This window comes from Gymnoscopelus braueri (assembly GCF_963280865.1).
Source record: "Gymnoscopelus braueri genome assembly, chromosome: 10".
NCBI lineage: Eukaryota > Metazoa > Chordata > Actinopteri > Myctophiformes > Myctophidae > Gymnoscopelus > Gymnoscopelus braueri.
This window is the reverse complement of record NC_137611.1, coordinates 21772763-21792052: the sequence shown is the minus strand read 5'-3', so window position 1 is coordinate 21792052 and position 19290 is coordinate 21772763. Positions and strand designations below refer to the sequence as shown.

General features: G+C 41.6%; 1 protein-coding gene across 1 annotated transcript in view; it reads left to right on the top strand.

Annotated features, from left to right (window-relative positions):
* Positions 1 to 15133: 15133 nt before the first annotated feature.
* Positions 15134 to 19290, top strand: part of LOC308093872 (low-density lipoprotein receptor-related protein 8-like) — a gene marked incomplete at its 3' end in the record, with an annotated part of 94084 nt that continues 89927 nt past the window's right edge. The window contains exons 1-2 of the mRNA XM_080440251.1: positions 15134 to 15261; positions 16564 to 16683. Coding sequence (XP_080296377.1) covers positions 15195 to 15261; positions 16564 to 16683 — 187 coding nt within the window. The 5' untranslated portion in view covers positions 15134 to 15194. The remainder of the gene's footprint in view (positions 15262 to 16563; positions 16684 to 19290) is intronic.

The window sequence follows — 19290 nt, the reverse complement described above, 5'->3', positions numbered from 1 at the left end:
ATTTATTAGTTATTGTGTAATAGTTGTGTTAACCTGATTCCCTGTGTGACTTTTGCCACACAATTATAGACTCTGTACTGCAGTTTATTCTACAAAGGTTACAGGAAACCAAGATGCCTCGCAATGTCTCAAAAGAACCACGTGGTGGCAGCAAACAGCTATGATATGTTCACTGGAACTTGAAGTGTATGTTAGGGTAGCCTAGCCTTGGTAACTAAAAATGAAAGAACATAAGCGCAATAATAATGTATTTCAATGTACTTATTATAGTCATTTATTTAATGTTGCTTTATAACAAGCAAATTAATTAATTACCAAAGAATCTCAGGCTAATGTGTGCTGCTGTTTGTTTTACACCACGAAAACAAATCATGAAAGATTCTATTTTGAACACACAGCTGCCTTTAAATGATATTGGCCAAAGCTGTACACACTGACTAAACAAAATAATTGAGTATAACATTTTAAAAGTATGTTTCCTTTACACGTTAATAAAAAGAGAAAAGTCATTGGAATGGAAGGCCTACATGCAGATTTCAAAAATGACAAAAGACTTAAACTTACAAAACTTTAATACTCTCCAGTGAGCAGCAGAGCATTAATCACAACAATCAGAACATTAATCACTCACTATTAACCATTCCGTAACATGAAGAACAAATACAGTAATACAATGACGTAAGTCCTTCTGTCCAGTGGCACATTCCAGGACAACATTGCAACGTTTTTAGAATTGTTCTTGAGAAGAAAACCTTACTCTCCAGGGAGTGTCCACCAAGAACACTCCTGTTCACCTGTAGAAAGAAAGAGAGAGAGAGAGAGAGAGAGAGAGAGAGAGAGAGAGAGAGAGAGAGAGAGAGAGAGAGAGAGAGAGAGAGAGAGAGAGAGAGAGAGACATCCTTTAGTCACAACTCAGATATACTTAAAGGTAAAATGTGGGACTTATTATATGTGCAGTGATTGGGGGTGGTAATGGTATCCCAACTATTCCATTGAAATATTTTAGGCCCTAATGTTGGGTAGGACAGTGGCTCGAGTCTCAATGTGGGCTCTGGGGACCCCCAGGGGTCCTTGAGGTGGTTAGATAATATAGCCGATAATATAGCATCAAGCACTTTAACCCTACATACATTGACTATTTGAAAATAGCCGATCTACAAGCTTGTAGATTGTAACTGCTATCTTAACTGCTGTTTTTAAAAAATCTTAGAAAAAGTTGAAAAATGTGGCATGAAATATCACAGGATGCAAAATAAATATCCACTCATCCTCTGCTCAGTTTAATTAAATAAACAAACCTACCTATTGGGTTTGTCCCCAGTCCTCCTGGTAGGGCGCTCGGAACGCAGCAGGTGGTTGAGTTGCAAAGAACAACCCGCTGCCGTCCTGAGAGGTAAAACAAAGACATGCTTTATATGACGAAAATTCCATCTGCAGTGAATCATTTCACTTGAAATGTCAAAAAACTTTCTCTGAGAGACACCATATATATATATATCTATTATGTAAAATCTGAAATGTATACTTGCACTAAATGTCTTGACTAAATGTTGAGGGGTTAGAATGACTGAGAATTGTAAGACGTAATTCATTCCAGTTCCATTCCATTCCACAATTTTGAATTTACCAAGACGAATGTGAAAATAAATCCACCACACTATGGTTTATAAACAAATTAAAAGTCCTTATAGGGAATATAGGCTATGCAACACTACTCTGGCAAATGCAACAGATTGATGCTCCATCGTGCCGAAAAAGATCTATACAGATCTGGATTGGCTATTTTAGGCGCATAACATAAGCATACATTTGCCTAAACTGTCAATGACAAACTCTGGCCCTTCCAGAAGGCTCCTTAAATCAACTTACATTATGTGGGTGTACGATATACAACTTACAGGGGAAGCAGATGGGTAATCCATTGTGCTCTGGAAGTGTGAGATGTAGAAGGGTCCATGTGGGCAAGGGGGGCGGGGCGGCATGTTGACAAGGATACCCGGGCAAGGAATGCAGCCGTTGGGGCATCTGTCCCAAACAACCATGGGCATCATGGGCATCGCAGCAGGAGAGACTTCCCTCTGCCCCAACTCATGGAAGTAAGAAACGTGTAGGTCTGGAGGGAAGGTTAAGACATATCCAAATGAATGAATGAATAAATGAATATGTGGACTTCTGTATAGAATATATTGAGGTACAAGTAATACTACTAGTACACATAGTAGATAGCCTACTACTACACACGTACAACAGTTGGCTAGTCCAAATTGTATTAGCCTATACTGCATATAATGGAGATATAACCCCCCCCACACACACACACACGCACACACACACACACACACACGCACGCACACACGCACGTGCATGTACACACACACACACACACACACACACACACACACACACACACACACACACACACACACACACACACAGTCAGAAGGCATAACTTGTCTTGGGAGTTGGGTCAATCTTGCTCAGGATAAAATAACAACAGTGCACACGTGGATGATTTCACTAAACACACATTATGATATGATACCAGCATATTACTGTGAGCTTGAAATATTTAAAGCCAGTAGGCCTACGCTCGGCTAGGACATTAAAGGACGACGTTACCTTCCACACAATAGGCCTTGATGATGGCAAATAACCTGGCTAATAATGTCTAAAAATAATAACATTTTCAATACAAATTGGGGAAGACTCTTACTTTAAAAGGCTAATTGTTAATTGAGACAGACAGTGTATAGGCACCACAGCATGAGCATGTAGCCCCGTTTGGAACCTCACTCTCAACGATAGCTCGGAGATGAGGTCCCGCTGTACTGGGTCCCGGCAGAGGTAGAATCCGTCCAAACGTAGTGAAGATAACCTTTTTTGCAACATCGTATCCAAAAAGTAAAGGTAGTCCCAGACATCTGCAGATGTTTACGATTTTTTCGGAAAGTTACATTTTTACGACGGAGTTGAAAAAAACGTTTAATACGCTTATTTAGTCAGCCCGTGCCATGTTTTCCCATTCAACTCGGAAGAACCCCCGACGGCAGGTGCCTGTACTGCTCCCGATTCGGCTACAATGGGACCACGTGGCACGCACAGGCTGACTAAATAAGCGATTTAAAGTTTTTTTCAACCCCGTCCTAAACATTTTACTTTCCTGAAATATTGTAAACATCTGTAGATGTCTCGGACTTCCTTTACTTTTTGGATACGATGTTGCAAAAAAGGTGATCTTCACTACGTTTGGACGGACTCTCCTCTGCCGGGAGCCGATACAGGGGGCCTCATCTCGGAGCTATCGTGGAGAGTTACGTTCCAAACGGGGCTACACAGCATGCTGCAAGCGACTCGATTAATTAACGAGAATGTTAATCAATAGACTGAACGGCCAATTAATAAAACAAAACGTAATACAACTTACGTGATCTATTCATGATCCCCAAACACCCCTCGAGATCTTGGGGCCTGATGAAACCATGCGATCTTATTGCTTCCAGGTGGTCTCGGTCAAGGCCGAACTCATGTGGTGGTGGACCAGGGCTGGCTCCTCTGTGAGGATCGGGGCCCCGAATCCTGCTGGGTCCAGGGAACCTCTCCTCCTCTTCGGGTGGATCCTTCACCTCATGAGGTCGCACGTTCTGGAGCTGTTCATATGTTTTATGATCTGCTGCTGCCTCATCCTCCAGGACCCTCGCTGCTGCCGAGCTGAACTGGCAGGATGTGCCCGGGGATCCAGCCTCTTCCATCGGTGGTGGCACTGGTGGTCGTCGTCGTGGTTCTTCGGTCCCACCGGGTCCAGAGTTGTTCATCTTCTTCTCGGAGTCCCTCATCTGCCGTTGACGGACCATGATCATTGACCTCTCCGTCACCAGTGAACATTTCCAGCAGGTACAGTCCAGAAACCTGCAGAACCTCGCGTGACCCTTCTGAGGGACGAGGTAGCCGTGATGTCTGCATCTGGCACACTTGGGCGTCTTGTCCGCCACGCCCCCTTGATGTTTAGAACAGGACATCTTGATTGATTTATTACCTTAACTTGCTGCTTTACTGTATAATAATTGTTTTGTTGATTTTATAGCTGGCTTTGTGTTTGATCAAATAAACGTGCGTGGTGCGTCGTCTCCAAATGATGTCTGGTCAAGAAGAGAAGACCTTCAGTCCAAAAAGGCCACCATTTAAACCTCCTCAGTCGCAACATTGTATCGATTTGAGCCGTGGGAAAGTTGATAAACACGGTTCTCAGGAGCACCCCGTGACACCTGCTTAATTGACGCGTGTGGGTATGTGTGCGGGTGTGCATGCGTGCGCGTGTGTGTCCGACTGCCCATGCGTGCACGCGTGCCCTGACACGCGAATTTAGGGGATTTCCACTGGAGAGGAGAGGTGATGTCATTTGAAGACATTTGATGAAACACAGGTGAGGTTAGTTTGGAAAATTGCTATAGCCATTATATATATTTTTTAAAGCTTTCAAAAGGATGCTTTCGAAATCATCATTATTACCATGTAAGTTTTAAATAAACACACGTTTTCATATATGTGCCATAAATAAATTAATAAAAAACAAAGAAACACTATTACATAAATAGGCTACTATACATTTCTGTATTTATTTATTTATTTGTGTTTCTATTTCTTTACTTAAAGGTAGGGTAAGTGATTTTCTTTGGCTAAAATAAGCGTTAAATAGCTCTATATTCTGATAGTACTCATTGCTATAGAGTGTTTGTTCAAGTAACAGGAGTCTTCATGTCTCTCCAGCTCTTTATTAAACAGAAAATGCATATTCAGGTCGGGATATAAATGTTATCCAATCAGGATAGAGAACTCAGTCAGGATACAGATTAAACAAGTGAAATTGGAAGTGATGACACAAATAAATGAGCAAACAAAATTGGACCTGGATCACTATCAAAATTAAGCTGATAAATGGGTACTCTCTCCTCTACTGATTGGCTGAAATTGTGTCACCTACCTGAAAATGTATTTTCTGTTTATTAAAGAGCTAGAGAGACAGGGAGACCCCTGCCCTGTGACTGAACAAACACTTTCAGTGGGGTCAGTAACAGGGGGTCTCCCCATCTCTCCAGCTCTTTAATAAATAGAAAATACATTTCAGGCAGGTGACAAAATGTCAGCCAAACAGGAAAGAGTACTCATTTATCAGTCAGTTTCATTTTTATAGTGTTCCTGTTCCAGTTCCAATTCTGTCTGCTCATTTCTTTGTGTCATCACTCCCAAATTGGTATCCTGACCTGAAAATGCATTTTCTGTTTAATAAAGACCTGGAGAGATGTGGAGACTCCTATAGAGAGAGAGACTCTATAGTAATTAACATTATTTTAATCAAAGAAAATCACTTTAATTGTCTATATTTATCTATTTTGTCCTCAATATTTACACAGCAGACATTTGACATGCCATAAGGGAAAACACAGCTGACGTCAATGGGTGTGTGCTTTTGTGTGTGTGTGTGTGTGTGTGTGTGTGTGTGTGTGTGTGTGTGTGTGTGTGTGTGTGTGTGTGTGTGTCTGTGTCTGTGTGTGTGTGTGTGTGTGTGTGTGTGTGTGTGTGTGTGTGTGTGTGTGTGTGTTGGGGGGGGGGGGGGGGGGGGGTTGAATATCCGGAATAAAAGATGAATATAAAAAATTGTTTGATTTTCAGCATAAGTCAAATCTAATCAAATCTAAATTCTGCTTTCACTAAAACAGTCATAAAAGCCCTACTGGGGGCTATTATGTTGGAAAATGTGTCAGGCCTGGGTAGACATGAGCTAAAAAAAAGAAAGATTAAAAGATGTGGATGGGTTATTAATATTGCAACACATTTTACCCATAATTCTGACAAAAATCCTCTGAATTATCTCACCATCCATAATAAACATTTTATGAACAGCTGCTACCAAGTAACGAAATTCAAGTTTCTATCTTCCCGAGCACAAAATGGAGCTCATTACCAAGGTTGGCAGTGATTCTATATCCAATGACTCATGTAATTAAATAAGCAAGAAGATCACAGGTGCCCCTTGTGTGCTGTGTTTGTGTATGAGTGTGTGTGCAAGTCTGTTGTGTATGAAAGTGAGACAGAAAACACGTGGGGGAGAGAGGAAGGCCTTGATTTATGATTGTGTCTGTCAGATGTCATTTGCCCATCTGGTTGACATACGCATAAGTGTGTAAAGCTCCACTATGTGTGCGTGTGTGTGTGTGTGTGTGTGTGTGTGTGTGTGTATGCGACTGTGCGCATGTGTGCACACGTATGGGCTCACATAAGCATTCTGTGAAGAGGTACTACCAATACTATCCTGTCTTCATCTGACAAAACCACTCACTGCTATCCACATTGAAGGGGTACAGTCACCTGTTTCGGTCACACAGCATTGATCCCCATAATGGTTTATTGCACTGACATGGTGCAGGTTATTGACTAGCAGCAGCGCCCAGTAATTTTTCTGTAGGCCTGTGAGTGGAACACCACCAAAGCCTTTATACTGTTCGCTTTAACCACTTTCAATGTGGCATTCCTGATTTGGGCTTAGCCTTTACAGGCGGAAATTGTCAAAAATAGTGAAAATAGCTGATAGCTGAACTCACAACGTTATACCATACAGTGTCAACGGTGTAATCAGTACAATAACCACACCCTACAGTGTTACCAAAGAAACACCGGTGACATTACGATGCAGCCACCGTGCTAGAATGTCAGAGATGATGGGACAGTAGTGTACACTCTGCTAAATATTCTTGGCTCCCACAGAACACACTGAACCTTAATTCCATTTTGGGAGCACTCCCAAAGCCTTATTGATCCAGATGTTTTAGAGCTGTTCCCAGCAGGAGGTGTCCTAAATCCTTGCTACCTTTCCCCCTCACTCGTGACCTCATCCCACCCACCATGATATTCTCTGACTCTTATACTGTATGCTCTTGTCAAGGACAGTAATGCAGTGATTCTCAACCTTTTTAAGACCCCAATCGACACTGTAAAATACTCTGTGTTTATTTAAGTGTACAAATGGAATCAAATGGACCCGTATAAGAGTCTAATTCCATTTGATCACTTTCAGAGTTACAGACCCATAAGGTACACAACTGGTTCCTAACTATCAATTATCTATCAACTCTCAAGGACCGCTAAGGGTCCCTGGACCCCACGTTAGGAACCAGTAATAGACAGTATATTGAACTCTCCTTGTACATACAGCGTAGGCCTATTAGTCCATGAGCCAGACAAGATTTCATTATCGAAAGAGTGGGCAAAACCAAACTTATATTAAATTGTTCATAGGGTCAATACGAGTAAATAAATATATGATAACCTCTCCACAGGAGCAGCTTTTTCATGTTTATCACACATTTTGTTATTTTCCCCATACGTACATGACAGGTGAAAAAATGACAACATTTTAAAAAGAGTTATCATAATGAAACTTCCTGAGTTGATTACTTACATGAAGACAATGATTTATCGTATTACAAGTGTTCTGAAATTGTATATTTAAATATGCAAATTAGGCATTTAGTCCATGAGCCAGAGCCCCAAAATTGAGCCAGATATTGAATATTCCCTCGTTAAAAACCTTTGAATCCAACATCTTAACAAAATGAAATAAGTATGTTGACTCTGGCTTTGTCCAATGTTGATTCTGGAAAGCATATTTTCCTATGCCTAATTTGCTTATTTAAATATACAATTTCAGAAAACTTGTAATACGATAAATCATTGTCTTCATGTAAGTAATCAACTCAGGAAGTTTCATTATGATAACTCTTTTTAAAATGTTGTCATTTTTTCACCTGTCATGTACGTATGGGGAAAATAACAAAATGTGTGATAACCATGAAAAAGCTGCTCCTGTGGAAAGGTTATCATATATTTATTTACTCGTATTGACCCTATGAACAATTTAATATAGGTTTGGTTTTGCCCACTCTTTCGATAATCATTGCTCAATTTTGGGGCTCTGGCTCATGGACTATATTGTCATGCCCAATAATCTTTCAAATACACAGCAAGGTTAGGTCATTATATCCCATCACCTTCTCAGCCACTGCCATAATTGTTAGCTGTTTATGGTTTATATTGGATTATACTGATGTGTGAAAGCCTCTTAAAGGGGAATTTGGACCACGGTTTTCTTACCTTTTCTATGATGTTATGATGTCCTAGGATGAATGGTACAGTAGAAAAACTTCATCCTAGGTCTAAGATTTCAATTGCGTCTAGCGAGACTTCCGGTGGGGCGCATTCAAGACAATCACATTGCATAGTGTTCTGTCACTATGAACATCAGATGAAAAAAAAAAAGCTATCAAAATATGCGATCTAGTGCAAGGCCTATAGGCGCGCGTTTTTAGCTGTGGTGGACCCGGGATGGAGTTAGGACATTTTTCTACTGTACCATTCATCCTACGATATCATGACATCATAGAAAAGGTAAGAAAACCGTGGTCCAAAATTCCCCTTTAAAGGAGCTACACCATGAATTTAAAAAAAATATTTGATATTTAATATCATATGGTGTATGTCCCTCAAACCTTTTTCAAAAGGTTTGAGCCTAAATCATCACTCAGATATACTCATCCCAAGTCAATTGTCTCTGGCTTATACAGCACTTTCAGCTGCAATACCAAAACGTCCTCTTGGGCAGGGGGGGGCTACTGAGCAATTCTGTTAATACAAAATTCTGTTAATAAAAAAATATATAAAAAAAAAGAAAAAAGAAATGGAAAAATTCTGCATAAAAAGAAGCATCTACGAAAAATACAAAATCGAAAAAAAAACACTTTGAACATTTTTGAACAATTCCACCAAGTGTTTGAGGTGCCTGTTTCACCCACTTCCGGGGGGCGGAGCCAAAATCCGAGCCCGAAGTATTTGTTCGTAGACCCCCACTTAGGGGGGGTAGAAAAAGTTTCGGAGCGATTCGGGCACTTTTCATTTAACATTGGGTTTGCCATCAAAAATGTTTATGACCTCATAAACATTGCCATTCTGAGATCGCCTGTTCAGACACGCCCATTCTGGAAATCCATGAAATGAGAAGGAATGACTGAATTTAAAAAAAAAACATTTTTTGGGGTACAAGAGACACTGGGGACCCCAAAAAATACAAAAAACCAAGAAAAAAGTGATTTTCATGGTGTAGACTCTTTAACTGTTTTTTGTTTCTTTTGTGACTTGCAGCTCATAAAATATATAACAACTTTCCTGAAAGTTATGATTCTTCACCGTCAAACATGGTATTGTCAGCTATTATAAAAGCCTGTATGCAAATGTGTGTTAAAACAAAATACCCTCCCAACTGGGGCTTTGTCTTCTTATTAGTATAACTTTATGTTTATCTTTATTATTGTTATGTTTTGTTAGCACAGTATTGAGGACGTTGCAATCACATTTTGCTGCTTGAACCTGTATGAGTAGTGACAAATAAACCTTCTTGATTCTTGCTAAACACTAACTGAATTGCGATTAGCCTTTCAGTGTAGCTGTGCTTAAATCACACGCATGGATTTGAACTTTTAATGAAAGTCTCTTCAAAGACTCTTTGAATTAAGCTTTCCCTGCTGAATACAGTGCAATTTATATAAATTCTGTTGAACCATTTTGCAGAATCTGCCCTTAAGGAATTCTGCATTGCCTCCATCGGTTGAAAAAACACCTCTCTCTCTCTCTCTCTCTCTCTCTCTCTCTCTCTCTCTCTCTCTCTCTCTCTCTCTCTCTGTCTCTCTCTCTGTCTCTCTCTCTGTCTCCCTCTCTCTGTCTCTCTCTATCTCTCTGTCTCTCTCTTGTGTGCAGATGTGCTTTTTCTGCTGCTTAATCCTCTGTGTGCTAAAAGCGTTTTCATTTTGTCATGATTCACTCTTCACAGCAAATTGACTGCAAACTCAATTTAGCTTGTGTTATCTCCAAGATTGATGAGATTCAATTTTGATCCAGTTAATTTCTTTCATTACGTACAGCTCCAAAGGGATTTGATTGCATGCCATGCACGACGTTGCAATCCATTTAAAGTGTTTTTTAACTTGGAATCCCCAGTACAAACATGGAGGTATTTTTCTGTACACGTGGATATCCTCCACCTAATTGTAATTTAACTCTGATCCCTTTTTACATTCTAAATGTTAAATTACTTTCTGGATTTTGCTGTGTATCACTCTGATCAACTATTTCTGTATTATGCAAAACAAAGCATGTTGTGGTAAGGGGCTGGTGTCTCCCATAGGTGGATAACAATTAGGACACAGCATTTTTATATATCTAGACATTTACTTTGCCATTAGCCCAACAGAGACTATATTAGAAAGCTGCACATAAGTGGAGCTCATATCTTCACCAGGCCAGGTGGCATACCCATGGCTGTGATTATAAGTCATGGGTTGCAGCCATCAGGACCAAAGGAAGCTGCGAGGGAAATTTCTATTACATGCGGTTCAACCTTTTCGTGGTCAGAAGTGAAAGCGCTTTTGGAGATGTGCCATTACGATTTGGGTTGATTATATGTTGTGCTATGATATTGATGTTGATTAGAATTTATATCGGCCCCTCCCACTTATTTTGTAAGTCGCTTACAGGCAAACAGTATGGAATATCAAAAGGCAGTTTCATGCTTATTGTCACACTCCAGAAACCATGTATACCTAATTGTGTGATGATTGTGATGCTACGACACGTTGTGAGCTTGTAGATTGGCTGTTTTTCATGCAACACTGCCCGCACAATGAAGTATAAATCATGCTTAAATTGAGGTCACAGGGGATTAACTTCAGCATCAGTTTATCCATTACAATGACTGATTAGACTGTCAGCGATGGTATGGCCTATTTGACTGACAGCACTGTTGGGTCTGGCGGAAAGCCACCGGGTCCTGTAAATACCACTGTTGCACTGTTCCCTGCACCGGGGACTGTAACCTCATTGTGTTAAGCAAGAGTAATAACAGCATCGCAGTGTGGTTATTAATGATAGAGATACGAGGGCCACACAGCCACCGGGAAACTCTAGTATCCTCTTCACTTTAACTATTTGCATATAGACAAGTGTAACTTTGCATAATTGTAGCAGTTGTTATATACTGTGTGTGTGTGTGTGTGTGTGTGTGTGTGTGTGTGTGTGTGTGTGTGTGTGTGTGTGTGTGTGTGTGTGTGTGTGTGTGTGTGTGTGTGTGTGTGTGTTTGTGTTGTGTGTCGTGTGTGTGAAGGCCCGGATTAATGTACAGGCTCATGGTGCTTCAGCCTGGGGCCCAAAGCTCCAATGGGCCCTGGCACAAAATCCCTGGCAGCGCCAACCAACTAACGAAAATTGACGCTGCACCGGTGCGTTGCACCGTTTTAGCGCTCCTTTAGCAGCCGCTGCTTCTAAATTTCTGCGTTTTTTGGCGATAGTTCAGTCTTCTTTCGCTTTCTCCCCGCCGTTTGGTGCCCCCCCAAGGTTGGTGCCCCCCCAAGGTTGGTGCCCTGTGCTTCCGTTATCCTGCACTGAGCGTGGTCCAAGTGCCGGTCCCTGAAAATCGGGCCCTGTGTGTGTATGTGTGTTATGATAAATGTTTTAAAATGGTAAATGTTAACGATTAAAGGTCACTGTGTTTTCACTGTCAACATGAGCAGCATATAACTCCATTTTAAAAATGTATCTCTTGGTCTGAACCATTATGTTTAAACCAGTTCTTCCAATGATATCATAGGGAGTTAGTCTCGCAGTAGCCAGATGATTAGATATCTAACCTTTTTTTTCTCACTCCTGCATCTATATGAGCAATTTTGAAACAGGTGATACCCTATTCTGTTTATATAAATTTGTCATCTCATGAGCCTCAATGCCTCGTGCTTGAAAGCAAGGCTTGTCTTGCTTTCATGTGATGTAAAAGGTAATGCATAATGTCCATTTTAAAACCATTGATCTTTATTCACCACCCCAGCCTACAGTGGCGTCAGTTCAGTAAAAGCTAGGGTATGGCAGGGTTAACTATCAGCCCCTTTTTCGGCCGCACGGCTTCAAAAAGATTTGGGGGCCCCTTTTTCGGCCGCACGGCTTGGGGGTCAACCCTGCTAAAACACTCCCAAAATGCATAGAAAACTATACATTATACCTATAACACAATGGTCTTACACCTGCATCACAGGCTACTACATCACACTTACTGTAACATGGTTGTAACAAGTTCTATTCAGACCATGATCACAAGGAAATTAAATGCAGTGCTTCAGCCATACATCAGATATGTATTGTGTGACAACATGAGCCTTTTCAAATGCATGCAGTCTCAGCCCCTCTATTTCCACATACCATGCCAACAATGCAAGAGAATGAGACAAATATACAATAGCGTTAGAAATGTTAAATAACAACATAGGGCATACTGTTTCAAATTCACTGTTCACAAGTAAATAAAACAGCCTGTCTGCTATTGAAAAAACGCACTTCTGCTGCTTGCTAATTAACAATAATGCATTGCACCTGTGTTGAACATGGGATTCCCAGGCTGGGCCTGGGAATATACCATTTGACAAGATAGGGGAGAATAGGGGAGATACAAGCAGTTGTGAAGAATGAAATACCCTGTGAAAGCAATCATTTTGCATTGGTAGTTATTTTACTGAAATTTAATAACAGAATAATCAACGCAGATAGACAGAGAGATTCATGGATTTATTTTTATTTAAAAAAAAAAATATATATATATATATATATATATATATATATATATATATATTATTTATTTATTTTTCCTGGAGCCAGGGTATGGCAGCTGCATACCCTGCCATACCCAATTGACGCCTCTGCCAGCCTATCCTCAGTTCAAACACATGCTGTTGGAGTGCCCTTGAGCATGGCACTATTGATGGGCTCCATGATCCACCATTGCTGTAGAAAATTGGTCCATTGGAGTGAACAGATTTGTCACCACACTCTCTTTACATCACAGTGAGCCAAATAAGAACCAGATCACCACGCTAAATCCTGCTTTATACTTGGTTGCACATTGTCTCCCACACACTGGAAATAGCTGATCTACAAGCTCACGACACGTTACGCTGCGTGGGGGGCTGTAACTGCCCACCCCCCCACCCACCCATGATGCCTGGGTAGCAGCCTTCAGTGTCAGCTTAATTTCTCTGAAGCATATTCACTTCAATAACGTATCTTATTTTCTTCAGCCGTCCAAAGTGAACGAGTAGAGACAGGAAGCCACAGCACAGTTGCACAAAATTGCCTATAACCTCCTGACCCCCTTTCTATTTTCTGCCAGGCTTTGACTCTATTAACTGTCTGTGAAGCCAAATTGATCCACTGACTGCCTGGGTGGGTGTGATATAGCTACCAGTGTTGTTTTAATGGCCCCTGTCTTCTTCTCAACATTCAGAGTGTCTCTCTCTCTCTCTCTCTCTCTCTCTCTCTCTCTCTCTCTCTCTCTCTCACTCTCTCTCTCTCTCTCTCTCTCTCTCTCTCTCTCTCTCTCTCTCTCTCTCTCTCTCTCTCTCTCTCAAACTAGCTAGAAAATGATTAACCATTACGGAATGTTTGTTATAATTCGTTTAATTGTAGTGCCCTTGACTGCTAGTGGCTGAAGAGATTCTTATTTGATTTTGTATTTGATGACCTTATTAATCCATTGGGGGTAAATCAGTTTGGTTATGATGGGTGGGTGGGGGGGGGCTCGGGGGAGCAGTTAGGGGTTAAGTGTCTTGGTCAGGGACACTTCCACACATAGACTGGGGCTGGGAGGGATACAGACCTTCTAGCAGACACGAGACACCCACTAAGCTAAGGCCGCACACGGCACTGTTTATGTTTTATTGTGCTTATTTCGTTAGTATTTGCAATGTGTTTGTTGGGATGAATGTGGTTCATGTGCTATTTGTTGTAATAAGTGTGTTTTTGTCTGAGTTTTGGAGTGTTGGAGTAGTTGTGTGTTGTTGGCCCCCTTCTTCAGTTTGTCATGTGAGTGAGAATTGGTTTGGCATTTGATGTTTCAAATAAAAGAAAGTTGTTACAATACAAGAAAGTCGTTGTCATGACTTCTTCTTTGGGTCGGTCATTATTACAATATTTTTAGTATCTGTACTTTACTTAAGTAATTGTTTTTTTGTGGAAACAAATATTGCACTTTTCTTTTGACTACTCTAATTTCTAGGAAGGGGGAAAAAATACATTGTGAATTAAGCACTTAAGCCCAAAGAGTCACTCCAGTACTCAAGTACAAATTCGACTGAGCAATTTGAGTAATATTTGACCAGGAGTTGCCTATCTAGATACTCTTGGTCAAATACCCTAGTTTTTACGCCGCTGGATAAAACGCAGGTGCTATGGTGGTTGTGTGCGTGCTCCTCCAATAATTCATCCAAGTGCATTTGTATAATGATGAAATGAAAATCCTCATTTATGCACATAAGCTTGACAAATGGGGCTTCTGCAGAGTAGAATAGAACAGCAGGATGAACAGATGAAAATATAGACTTTCTTATAGTAGGCTAATCCTCATCTTGGCACAATCCCCGCCCTCCCGTTCCACGCCGTCATCACCATCACCGGTTCAATTCCAGCGTTGCCATGTCCACTTATTATAAGCGACTTTGGGCTTGTTTTTCTGTAAAGTTGCTTGAAAATATCTGTAGTTGCGGGTTGTGTTTTTTTGGGGGCTTGTTTCTAAAGTGTAGTTGCATATTTTGGGCTTGTTTCCTAATGTTGTTTAATAGTGGTTCTAGGTGGTTGTCTAATAGTGGTTCTCAAACATTTTCAAGTCAAGGACCCCCACATTATGTATTTGTCTGAGGACCCTCATCTGAAGATATGTCATGCCAGGGAGTGGCATAAAATAATAAATGTATTAATAATAATAAATACAAAAAATATAAAAAAGTCTTCCAAGATAGTAGAAATAGCAGATCTACAAGCTCACAAGGGGTCGATCGGCTATTTTCAAATAGCCAATGTATATGTTTAAAGCTTAAAGGGCGAAGGGCTCGCTTCGCTTCTTTTGGGCTTGTTTTCATAGACCTGGTTGCTTATTTCTCTCACACAACCTGGCAACACTGATTCAACTCGCTGCTGAGGCAGAGGGTCTGGTCGGAAGCAGCGGCAGTACCACCGTCGCATCGCTAGAGGAACGGCTGGCCGTGTGTGTGTGGGTCTCTGACTGGCTTTTGTTTGTGGATGTTGGATGAACACAGACAGCATCACCTCCTCCAGAAATGTGGACGGATATAAGGAAATTACTACTTTTTCATTTGTTAGTCCTGAAGCTCCATTCGTCGGACGGTGAGTTCGGTTTGTTTGTGTTTCTTGTTATGTAGCTAAAAAACACCAGATAAATATGTATTAATATATATATTTTTTGTTGCTAAATTTGCTGTTTCCTCTGTGCGGTGAGGAGGCTGGAGAGAAGCGCTCCTCCTGGCACACACACTGTATGCTAGGATATCATCTTCTACCGACACACACACACACACACACACACACACACACACACACACACACACACACACACACACACACATTTCTAACCTATTCATCATTTACAACTATGCATTTTGAATGGACAGTAGTATAGTTAAGTTGAGTAAGTGTATAATTCAGTGTAAGGTCCATTACAGGGGGGATGCCATCGTGTCATCATCATGCATGTGGCTGAGTCTGCGAGCATCCTAGCTCTCTTAGTCTGGTCCATAGCGTTAGAAGGAGTTCTCCTTAATTACTTCCGAGCCGTTGCCCGCACACCACCGGTAGCGCAGCCTCTCGTCTCTAGTAAAAATAAAACATACCCTTTCGCCACTCACCAAAACAAAGACGGATTTAAGATGATGAAAGCCTACTTTCCTTAGTGGGAACACTCGGAGCCCCCCACCTCACGTTTAAAATACACTTTTTGGCCAGAAAAGAAAACATTTCACCGGAAGGAAAACATTGTTTAGTTACTCCACTGCGCCCCCTAAAGATCTGGTCAATGGAATTTTTCTATGGACCAGATTTTTCCTTACGGTTAAATATTTTCTTTTCTGGCCAAAAAGTGTATTTTAGACGTGAGATGGGGGGCTCCGAGTGTCCCCACTAAGGAAAGTATGCTTTCAACATCTTAACATCGTCTTTGTTTTGGTGAGTAGCGAAAGTGTATTTTCTATTTTTTACTAAAGACGAGACCTGCGCTACCGGTGATGTGCGGGCAACGGCTCGAAAGTACCATAGCGTTAAGGAGAACTCATTCTAGGGACCAGAACCACGAGCATTCCATGCTGCAACAGAGGAGGTAGTTATTGTTGCCTATAGTGCCTACATTAAATCAAATTATGGACATAGATAAGTAGCCTACATAGCCTACGTTGGTTCTAGGAACAAGAAGAAAAACATGACAGAATCATTGTAATTGCCTAGAAAAGTAGACCATTAATGTGTAGTAGAAGGAAAACAACGAGCCATGCCCATGCAGTGAGGCTCTCAACGCCCCCGCCTTAATTGACTGCTGAATATCAATTAGGCATTCATTCATTCATTTGCAAATGACAGCTGGACGCGCTGGTTGTTGTGTGGCTGAGCCGTTTGGTTTCCCCTTTCTTTCCTCTGCAGCAACGACAGAGGAGTGCGAGGATGGACAGTTTCAGTGCAATAACAAACGGTGTATACCGACCATCTGGAGGTGTGACGACGATGACGACTGTTCGGACAACAGTGACGAGGAAAACTGTCGTAAGTGTTACAGCAGGGCCCAGGGTCTTCAACAGGGGGTCCGGGACCCCTAGGGGGGTCCTCAGAGTTATTACAGGGGGGTATCAAATCTTTGTGAGATAGGATTTTTTTTTTACATTAACCACTTGAACCCCAGCATCCCTATTCTGAGGTGAACTTTAGCCAAAAATAGAAGATCTACAAGCTCACAACGCATGTGAGCTTGTAGAACTGCTATTTTCGGCAAAGGCGTTTGGTGTAGAGGGAAAAAAGAGCATCTATGGAATCTATGAAAAAGTTTAATATGAAACACAATTTTATACAATATGTAGTGAGGATCCCTGCTTCATCTCTCTCAGCTAGGGGGTCCTTGGCCCGAAAAACGTTGAAGACCCCTTTGTTAAAGGAAACAAATCACTCTTTTCCTCAATAAGCACCTTGGGGCCTACGTACTGTATCTGGATGAAGGAACCACACTGGGTTACTCCACGTTGTGTAGAAAAGAAAAATAGACATTCACATGTGTCACATGTTATTATTTATGTAGACACTACAGTCATATGAAAATATTAAAAGAATTGGCTGCATGTAAAACAAAAATTACAATTCTGCAATGTCATCAACAGACAGACATGACCTGAAGATGCTCCATTTACAGTAAGCTTTATAGATTCACTGTGTGGGCATAGAAATAGAATATTTATCAGAGCTTCCATGCAGATCCGAAATTAGCTTAATTTTACTGTAGCTTTAACTGTTATGAACCAGAAAATGTAAGCATTTCCCCGTAAAATGCCCTAGGGTACACAAATAACCTCTTTGCTGTGTCTCTTTTAGCAGTGTTGTGCTTGTATTGTTTCTGTCCTCATTGCACATTTGATATGCAGAGGCGTTATTTTGTTTTGACAAATGCACGCAGGGTTTTCAAGGCAAGTTATGGAGCACAGGTGCAGATCCACCTCACATGCCTGAGAGAGTGAACTAGGGATGAACTAGGGATGTAGGTTCAGGTCGGTTGATTCCAGGGCCACGCCGTGGGCTGGTGATTCAATGCCGGGCCGCTCCTAGCGTGTTCATTTTGTTGCTTCTTGTACTATTTTGGGACTGTATGGGAAAGCGGGGTAATCAATGCACTTCACATATGGTATGGGAACACACGTACACACACAGACAGACACCACACACACACACACACACACACACACACACACACACACACACACACACACACACACACGCATAACGTAGTACAGCTAGTACAGTTTCCTCACCTGCGAAAAGCCACCAGGATTGGTATCGTCTTATTTCTTGGCCAGTATGATGAATTTGAAACAGATCGTGATCTTAAAATTGAAAGTCAAATCAAATTGTGGATTTTGAGAATCATAGTGGGGGTCCGCGACATGTTGAGAATCACTGGTGTACAGGGTCCAACACACGGCAGTTTGACAGGGATGTGTGTTTGCCTGGTTGTGCACAGACTGCACACAGATCTCTTGTTGAGAGCCAGTAGCTTGTATTCCAGAAGAATGCTCTGACTGAAACCAATGAGGTTAAGCCAGTACTGAACAAGCGTTGTTCAATTTCCATGTTGGCTATGTTCTTTTGTCTCAGTTGATTGTGCCACAGGAGGAATTCCCGTGCCCCCCCCCCCCCCAATTCAATGGAGAAGTGGTGCCATGTTCTATTCGGTTCCTCAGGCTATATAGCGTTCATTTTTGAAGAAAAAAACCATATAAATATGTCGATACAAGGTTGTCTGCCCGACCTCGACGATATAAATCCTACGATACATGGCCACGGTGCGAACCGTTTGTAGAATTGCGTGTGCCAGTGAGGATGTAGTCTGCCGCTCTGGAGCACCAGCAGGCCCATGTCTTCAGGCCTTTGGGGGAAAGCGGGTCATTTGGAGCATCTTTCTTCCTGAAACATTCATGTGGGACCAGATACACGCGCACATGTGAAACGATCCGAAATCTTGTTTGGTTGTCAAGAGTTTTTACTGCCATTTTTTTGTGAGACACACACACACACACACACACACACACACGTGCACCGTCTGAGGGTGTTTTTCTTTCCATCTGTCAGAGTCTCTTCTGATTGCATTTAAGATCCGAGTGAAAGCATATTTGCGATGAAAGGCTTCAAAGCCAAGACTGCCATTTGTCGATTACAACAGGGCAGGCCCATGATACGTTCATCATGCTGTTAGAGGGTCAGCCAGCGTGTGTGTGTGTGGGCGGTGCACGCAAGCATGTAAGCAGGTTGATATAGTTAATTTGCTTCATCTCTAGCAGGCAAAGGCACCCTCCTAACACCTAGGCCAATATCACAGGGCTCAAGCCTGAGCTGTGATTGTCTACTTTTGTTACATGACACTGAGTCTGTCCCCATGTTGGGTTTATGGAGCCTTTCAGCACAGTAGGTTGTTCAGGTTGTGTTAAAAATCATGTGTTCTATTCAAATGATTTCTCAGCGTTTTGTTCACTGAGCCTTAATATAAGGCAACATACATAGGAGGCATTGGCCTGCGGTTTTGGAGTGGTTTCTTTCCTTGTTCTGTAGTAATTTTCCTAGATTACGGCAGCTATCACATTTTGATATTTCTGTGGTTGTTGTTTTCATCAC